The 9,434-nt window shown below is 37.7% G+C and overlaps 1 protein-coding gene across 1 annotated transcript; it reads left to right on the top strand.

Moving 5' to 3' along the window:
* The first annotated feature begins 262 nt into the window (after positions 1-262).
* LOC122744335 (WD repeat-containing protein 5-like) lies at positions 263-5,264 on the top strand. Its single transcript, XM_043989784.1, has one exon. The coding sequence runs from the start codon at positions 420-422 to the stop codon at positions 1,419-1,421; it is 1,002 nt and encodes a 333-aa protein (XP_043845719.1). The 5' UTR covers positions 263-419; the 3' UTR covers positions 1,422-5,264.
* The last annotated feature ends 4,170 nt before the right edge of the window (positions 5,265-9,434 follow it).

Genomic DNA, 9,434 nt, shown 5'->3' with positions numbered 1-9,434 from the left:
ATTTTAGTTGAGACTTAAGAAGCCAAAGAGGTCAGTAGTCCTGAGCGGAAGAGGGACCACAAAGTGAGAAATAATGGGTCGCGCTTTAAAAGTCAGTTGACTGGATAAAAGCCAAGTGTAGCTGGAGCAGCAGGAGTGTGAAACCTAAGTTTAGACGTTATTGGCCTGGTGGCAGGAGGAGGAACCTGTGCGGCTGCTTCCGTCCTTTCCCGGGCTGGGCGGAGCGGGAGCGGGAGGGGGCGGGGAGGGGGTGGTTGTCCTCCGGAGCAACGGAGGCAGAGGAGGCTCCCCCCCGGTCCCGGAGCGGAACCTAGAGGAAGTGAGATTTAACTTTCGCAAAGGCAGGTTTTCTTTTCGTGGCGCAGGCTTCAGCCCCTCGCCCTTAAGCTTCTGAAGCCCGACTCGCTCATTTCCGAACGATGGCAACAGAAAAGAGACCAGACCCAGAAGCCCGGAAAACACAACCTACACCATCCTCATCAACCAATCAGAGCAAGCCAGCACCTTTAAAGCCAAACTACACATTAACATTTACATTAGTGGGGCATACTAAAGGCGTATCTTCGGTAAAATTTAGCCCGAACGGAGAATGGTTAGCAAGCTCTTCCGCTGATAAACTCATTAAAATTTGGGGAGCATATGATGGAAAATGTGAGAAAACAATATCTGGGCACAAACTGGAAATCTCAGATGTTGCCTGGTCTTCAGATTCCAACCTTCTAGTGTCTGCCTCGGATGATAAAACTCTTAAAATCTGGGATGTGAGCTCGGGGGAGTGTCTAAAAACCCTGAAGGGACACACTAATTACGTCTTCTGCTGTAGCTTCAATCCCCTCTCCAATCTCGTCGTTTCTGGCTCTTTTGATGAAAGCGTAAGGATCTGGGACGTGAAAACAGGGAAGTGCCTCAAGACTCTGCCCGCTCACTCTGACCCGGTTACAGCTGTGCATTTTAACCGCGACGGCTCCCTGATAGTGTCAAGTAGTTACGATGGTCTCTGCCGCATCTGGGATACTGCGTCAGGTCAATGCTTAAAAACGCTTATCGGCGACCAGAATCCTCTTGTGTCTTTTGTGAAATTCTCTCCGAATGGGAAATACATTCTTGCTGCAACTCTGGATAACCTTCTTAAACTATGGGACTACAGCAAGGGGAGGTGCCTGAAGACGTACACTGGCCACAAGAATGAGAAATATTGTATTTTTGCTAACTTTTTAGTCACTGGTGGAAAGTGGATTGTGTCCGGGTCAGAAGATAACCTGGTTTACATTTGGAACCTTCAGACAAAAGAGATTGTGCAGAAGTTACAAGGTCATACAGACGTTGTTATCTCGACAGCTTGTCACCCTACAGAAAACATTATTGCATCAGCTGCATTAGACAATGATAAAACGATTAAGCTCTGGAAGAGTGACTGTTAAACCTTTTCATTATCGTATTGGAGACCGTATCAGGAAGTAGATCCTGTTGGGCAAAAAACTTAAATATTTGAGAATGTGGTTTCTTTGGCCCAAAAGGAAAAATCTCTTTTATCCTTCCCTGGGAATTGGGAGCCTGGTAAGAAATGGCAGCATTTGCTTGATTTTGCAGATAGCTCTCTAATTTTTTTAAAGGAAGGAAACAAGCATTTATTAAGCACTTACTTAATAAATGTACTAGGTGCTTTACAAATATCTCTTTTGATCCTCACAATAACATGTACGGGTGCTGTTATTATACTCATTCAACAGTTGAGGACACTCAGGCAGGCAAGCTAAGTGACTTGCCCAGGTCACACAGCTAGTAAGTGTCTGAGGCAGACTTTTGAACTCAGATCTTACTGATTCCAGGCCCATTCCTCTATACACTGTAACACCTAGTTGGGGGAAATTTTTGCATATATCACTAAGTCTCAAAAAGCTTTCATGATAGTTCTTGCCCATTCTCCTGATGCTGTCAAAGGAAAAGTTTCAATCTATTTTGTGTATAAATTGAGTCAATAGTACTTGAAATTTGAATTTTTAATATAGAACGATTTCTTCAGAGACTTTTCCTTAACTAAAGCTTCTGTATCCTTTTTAAAGATGCCCTATACTCATAGAATAATTAATTCTGTGACCAAATACAACCATGTAAGTTTCTGACTTTCTATCTCCAAATTTCACTGACTTTGTAATGAGATATGTAATGAAATTTTACTTTCTATGTAATTGATTACTTCTTGTTTTATATATATATGTATATGTAATATATATTTAATAGATGATGTCATGTTGCAAGTTGTCTACTTTTCCCACTCTAACTTCTAATTAATTCCTTCTTAATAGTAATTGGAAACACATTTTGATGTCTTTCAGAGGAAAACCAAACTTGGAACATTATAAAGTTTTTCATGGTAAACACAATTTTGTATTGTGAAAGTTCAGAGTGTAGAACTTTTAATGACATCACTGTACACTTCAGTCCCAATATTTTCACTCAGTGGTTTACATAGTAAACCATAAAATTTAAAAGTCATTTTCTAAAGGTGGGAATTTCTGTTTAAAAAAAAAAAAACCTGTGTGTAGACAACTGTCACAAAAAAAGGAACTTGGATTCTAGGTGTGAGGGTACTTGGGTCAGTCTGTCATGAGTTGTGTCAGGACCAATGCTTTGTTCCTGAGACTCAACTACAGACCCCAGGTGGTAAGCTTTTTTTTCTCTCCTTGGGTTCTTTCTTGGAAGCATGAAACCTCTTACACCAGAAAGTCCATTTACCTTTCTTTTGTTTTAAACAGTTACCTTGTCTTTATTATAAATAGCTAGTGTAAATAGCTGTAAATACTGTTGGGAAGAGGCAAGACAAAGAAGAGGTAAAGATACGTCTAACACAAGGGAATTTTTGTTAGGAACTCTGTGCCTGGCTAGGGGCTTAGAGTTAACAAAAAGGTAAAGAGAGTTACAGATCTTTTGATACTGTTCTACAGAGTAGTAAAGTTATATTTACATTGGGAAACCCATTTGCACAAGAGTGTAGAGAGTAAGGCAAAGGTCAAAAAGAAGTAACTAAACAACCTTCACCAAGTCACAGAGGTACCTAAGGTTTAAAAATAAAAATACAGGGGCAGCTAGATGGCGCAGTGGATGGAGCACTGACCCTGGAGTCAGGAGTACCTGAGTTCAAATTTAGCCTCAGACACTTAAGACTTACTAGCTGTGTGACCGTGGGCAAGTCACTTAACCCCAATTGTCTCACTAAAAAAAAATTTTTAAAAATAAAATAAAAATACATTCATCATGTACAGTACAGGCTTTGTTTCAGAAGACACAGAAACTTCGGAAGATACAAAGGACTCAAAAGGAGCCTGTAAAAGAATACTAAATCCACCAATAAACATTTATTAAGTTATGTGCCAGGCAAAAGCAGACTTTTCTGGGTTGGGCTGGATTCAGGCTAGTCCCTCAGTCATTTATGTATGATACTGGAACAAAATGAGATGCTTACAAGTCATTCAACAGTTAACAAAAAGAGATACATACTTAGCCAGTCAGCAAAGGCTATTCAACAAGGATATAAGGGGACATCAGGAGTTGATTCAGCTTTTTTGACTGAGTTGTCAATCACTCATCTTGACCATGCCTAGCACTCCTCCTCCCTGTTTTACACTCTGGAAACCAAGTTATGATATCAACAGCCTGAGCCTTTCATCCCCTAAGTTAATCAAGACTTCAGGATGGTTACTTCTTAAAGGAAAAGCTAGGTTAACTTTCTTGGAAGTGGCAATAAGAAATTGCTCCTACCACACAGTCATAGCATACTATGTAGTGCCTAAGAGAGCTAGCTTTAAAGTCAAGAAAACCTGGATTCAAGTACTGTTTCTGACATATACTGGTTGTGTGGCAATAAACAAGTCATTTAACCTCTTAGAGTCCCAGACAGTTCTCTCTCCATGGCCTATGGGCCTCTTTCTTACAAGAGGCTCATGCTCTTGACTTATAGAACCCTGTATTATTCTGGGCTTCCCTTGACCCCATAGGATCCAGGTGTCTGTTGTACTCTGGTTCACTATGCTCCCACCTTAAAGTCAAAATCTGAGAAAAATCTCCTAAACAAAGCTTATCTATAGTTCCTGTGGAGAGTCTCCTCAAAAAGGGGTTTAACGGGGGATCTCTTCTAAAAAAGGCACTTAAGATACAAAATGGACATCAGGTAAAAAATGGCTATTTATTTCACCCACCACAAAAGAAAGTCTTAAAACAGAAAGGACTAATAAACACATCTTAACAAATACCTAAAATACAAACAACAGCCCATTACTATCATTATAATTCTTCAAAAAGTAAAGGCACTGGGGGCAGCTAGGTGGCGCACTGGATAAAGTACTGGTCCTGGATTCAGGAGGATCTGAGCTCAAATGTGACCTCAGACACTTGACACTTACTAGCTGTGTGACCCTGGGCAAGTCATTTAACCCTCATTGCCCCCCCCCCCAATAAAATAAAATAAAATAAAAATAAAAAATAAAGGCACTTTGTGGGACTATGGAACAGACATTTCACTTTTACCTCAGGCCTGTACTGTCTAATCAAATCACAAGATCCAGGACTACAGGTTAGTCAAGCATGCCTATAAGGTTCAAGTTGATCCTGATCATGGTCATCTACTCCAAAGAGCAGTGTAGTAGTAGGAAGTATATTCACTGATCAGCTCAGAAGCCCAGAGACATTCAAACCCAGTAGATTGCTTGTTTTGGTTTTTTGGTTTTTTGGTTGGGCAAACTTGCCCAAGGTCACACAGCTACTAAGTGTCAAGTGTCTGAGGTCGGATTTGAACTCAGGTCCTCCTGACTCCAGGGCTGGTGCTCTATCCACTGTGCCACCTAACTGCCCCCCAGTAGATTGCTAATCAGTATAAAAACAGTCATCTCTGAGGGTCACTGTGTTTTCATTCATTCAATTGCCTTCTTTGCTTTAAGGTTTATTTTAAAAACAGAAGAAAATCAGACATATTTCACTTTTTGTTAAAATCTGGCAAGGGTCCTTTTCTTTAAAAATGTAGAAATAATTGTTTTGTATGTGAAATATTTAAATGAGTATTTCTGAAAATTAGCCTCGGTACAATCACTTATCTACTACCTCCTGACAAAAAAAAAGTTAGAAATATTTTTTTCTAGAAGTTTACCAGCACAAATACCAAAACAATTTACTTGGCTTTTTATATTATACCAAGGATAAAGTAATCTAAGTCTTAAGAAAATTTAAGAAAATAAAGGGAACCAATAATATTGTTTTTACTGTCTTGGGATATAACTAACACTAACATTCACTTATTACCCCTTCTATAAAGTTTTTTGTACATAAATGCAAATTATAGCTAAATTCTATGTTATAACTATGTTATATCTATAAACTATAGGCTAGTGTCTGAAAGCAGAAAACAATTAGGATAACTGGTATGTTTCTATCATTGGGTTAAAATTATTTGTTTCCATTTTAATCTGATTAGATTAGGCACATTCAGAATGGTATGGCCATTTCCATTTAAATCTTAGTTTAAGTCAACAAGTTCTAGCTAGGAGATAATTTGCTTGAATTTTACCTATATTTATAAATTGTATAGTTCTGTATGTTACTCATAGGTTGTAGATTTAGTTCAGTTCATTGAAAGATCCACCATTATTCAACATTTGCATATCATTGTGACAAGACACCACAATGTGATGAAAAGTCTGATGAAAAGTGATGAAAGAACTCTGCATACTATAGGCCAATGAGTTTGACTTTAATTCCTGAAAAAAATTATCAAACAAATAATTACCAAAGTGGTTAAGGAAAATCTAAAAAAAAAGAAGAGGCCATGACAGGTTCAAGAAGAGTTCATGCCTCAGTGTTCCATTAAAAATAAAAAAGTGATCTTAAACTATCCTCTTTGACAAGATTACTAAACAAGTAGATGAGGGCAGTAACTTGGATATAATTTATCTATATCTTAGCAAGGCTTTTAAAAAATATACAATAACTTGTGGAGAAGATGGAGAGATGTGGGCTAGAACTATTTGGATGACTGATTTCAGAGAGTAGTATTTGATGGTTCAATATTAATATGGCAGGAAGTCTCTAATGTACTACAGAAATCTATGTTTGGCCCTGTGCCTTTGAACATTTTCATCATTGACTTTGAGAAAGAATTAGATGCTATTTTCACCAAATTTGCAGATGATAAAAGCTAGAAGGGATAACTAATATGATGTATTATAAAGTTGGGATACAAAAATATCAACAGGTTAGAGCATTGGGCTAAATCTAATAAAAACAACATTCAATAAAGATAAATGTAAAGTCTTGCAATCACTTTCAAAAAAATCAGCTTTACAATAACAAGATTAGGAAAGCATGGTTAGATAACAGTAGGTTTTTTTTTTTCCCCCTGAAAATTATCTGGAGAGTTTAGTGGGCTGAAAGCTCAATATCAATCTGCATTGTGATGTGGCAGCTAGACAAGATAAGATGATATTGGGCTGCTTTGAGAAACAATTCAACAGGAGTGGGAGGCAATGGTCCCTCGGTAATCTTACCTCATTAGTCCTCATCTGGAATATTACATTAAATTCTGGGTGCCATGGGTTAAGAAGTTTAATAAGATGTAGAGTATACAAAAGAAGGTAACTAGGATATTAACATGCTTAGCTAAAGGAATGGAGCATGTTTAGCTGGAAAAGAAAAGATTCAGAGATGGGGGTGGGGGTAAGGGTGGGGGGAGGTATCAGACAATGATCTTCAAGTATTGAAGGGCTGCTATATGGAGGAGAGAAAAGATGTGTTCTATTTGTCAAAGAGAACTAAATCAGAAGTGGCAAAGAAGAAAATTTATACTCGTTCAGGATTTTTTTTTTAACAATTAGAACTATCCACAAATAAAATGACCTTCCTTGAAGGTGGGTTCCCCTCCTTGGAGGTTTTCAAGCAGAAGCCAGATGTCACATGTTGGGTATGTCATTGGGAATTCTTTTCATGAATTTTTTAGATTACATTGCCACTGAGATTTCTACTAACTCTCAAATTCTATAATTTTATGAAATTAAAATTCTCTTCAATTTTCTGTTTTAAATTAAGTATAATCAGGCTTCTAACTAAGCCTGGATTGTTTTGTATATTTTTGAGTGTACAGAGGGAGATGTGATGCTTAATTTGTGAGACAATGCCAAGATGACAGGTTACATACCTATAAAAGGGGCAGTTAGGGCCAGACCTTTTTGGGAAAGAGACACGTATGGTTCCAGAGATTCTTAGGGAGAGACATGTGGAAAGACAGAAAGACTTTGGAAGTTGTAGGCATATAGGGGAATCTGGCTCTTCGATATTGAATCTACTTTCAAGTTTGCCTCTCTAGAGATTTCACAGAGAAAGAACCTGAGAAAAACCAGGCTCCCTCTCTTGGTTTGGATTGGGAACTTATCTTGCTCCCATCTAAACAGCTCATTCATACCTGTGTGTTTTCTGGCACCAATCTACATAACACATCTGATTTCAGTTTGCTGTTTCCTTGGATAAGCAGTTTGTCAACAGGCAACTCAAAGAGAAGTTCAGGGGATCCCTTAACATTCCTTAACAGATTTTACAGGATAAAAAATATGGCTGTGTAACTATATTTACTGAGAAGGATTTAACTGTCAAGTATCTAAGATCCTTACCCTTAAGAGGAACAGGAAAATGGTTTTTATTCAGAAACTATTGTGTCCCCTAGACCAACAATACTGGGGCAGATAGATAGAAATCTTACCTGATACCTCTTTTGGAAGGAGGCCAGAGAAAGAGCAAGAACATAGCAACAAGTTTTACTGCTCTCCTTATGGGAGAAATAGGAAATTGCAGTATTCCTTGGAAAGTAGTGAGCCAGATACTATAGATGTCTACCCCTGGGTGCTACCTAAGAATCTCATCAATGTGTTTGGACAACTTATGTGGACAGATGTATCTTACATGTGGCAATACACCTTAGGTTCTGAAATTTTAAAACTAAACTAATAACATATGTGAGTATATCCCACTAAGATTTATGTTCATTCTATCAACCGAAAATGGTGGTAGTGCAAATTTCCTTTTCATTCCTCATTTTCACAAATTAAAAAACTGAGGCCCAGAAAAGTAAATTTCCTGAAGTCATACAGCTGGTCCCTGTCAGAGCCAGGCTTCCTACTCAGGACTCCTGATTCTTAATTCAGTACTTTCCCCCAACTCAACTGTCACCAAGTTCACAAAATCTGAACAGTCCTTAAATACGTGGATTTGTTATATTTTTAAAAGAAAACAGACAAGCAAAAGTAATTTTCTCCAGAAGATGGAGAGATATGGGGAACCCATGTGCTTTGCTTTGAAAAAAATGAGATATGAGGTTTCATATTCCCCCAAAGGCACAAAAAGCCTGGAATCTTTGCATTTCAGCATAACTGAAACATAGCCAGATACAAGAAAAAAGAAAAAAAGCAAAAGAAGTGTCAGATTCATCTCTCTTGACTAATTTAGACACTTCAGGAACTAATTTAGTTACTAAGAAAAAAAAGCTGCCACAACCTGTATGTGAATGAAGTGGGGGACTGGGGGGACCAATAGAGGGAGAGAAGAAGGAAGAAGTGAGAAGCAATGAAGAGGACAGATGAGAAGAAGGGAGAGGAGGAGGAAGTAAGACCAAATTGAGTTTAGATGACTTGGAAGTAATCTTTTCTGCAGATCTGATAACAAGAAAATGCTTGAGATAAACTATATTAAGAACCATTAAAATTGATCACTCTCATTATTATAACTTTATTAGTGAGTTTCTATTTTATTTTGTTCTATAACGTCTATGATACTTATAAGTTGTAATATTTATTTAATTACATTGCTTCTGTTTTAGTCATAAGAAATAATTTGGATAAAAAGAAAAAAGGAGATTCTAATGTTAACTTCTAGCTAAAAAAATCCCATAGTTTTATGACAACTTCTGATCTTGGATAGTGCATTCCCATGGCTGTCTACTGCCAGCGGTAGTAGAATTTGCAATTCAGGAGAAATTACTAGAAGGAGAGTCTTAATCTCTCAAAGAATTGGCATCAAAACAAACACTCACCAGAAGAACAATATATTATTGTTAGTTATAACATGGACATTTGTTACCTTGATGCATCTATAATGTCATCTAGGGAATCTTCCCTTCATATAAAAAATGACAATCTCTTCAAACAATTCTTAAATGTGCTTTACATATAATTAATAAGTACTTAGTAAATGCTTCATTCATTCACATGACATCCATCCTATATGTTGGAGAACTTAGTTTGGTCTGCCACCAATGATACAATTTGCATCTTTACTTCTTGTCTCTCAGTCTTGACAGAGGACTAACTCATCTTCTGTTTTCAATCATGCTGTGTATATCAGAAGTGTCAAACACGGTAGCATCCCTCCTGGATACTGCCTGAACCAGAGTAAAATGTAAT

The sequence above is a fragment of the Dromiciops gliroides genome, chromosome 2 (assembly GCF_019393635.1).
Source record: "Dromiciops gliroides isolate mDroGli1 chromosome 2, mDroGli1.pri, whole genome shotgun sequence".
In the NCBI taxonomy this organism is placed as follows: domain Eukaryota; kingdom Metazoa; phylum Chordata; class Mammalia; order Microbiotheria; family Microbiotheriidae; genus Dromiciops; species Dromiciops gliroides.
This window is presented reverse-complemented; position numbering and strand designations above follow the sequence as displayed.

Coding starts and splice junctions, on each gene's coding strand:
- LOC122744335 (XM_043989784.1), top strand. CDS start 420: ATGGCAACAGAAAAGAGACCAGACCCAGAAGCCCGGAAAACACAACCT.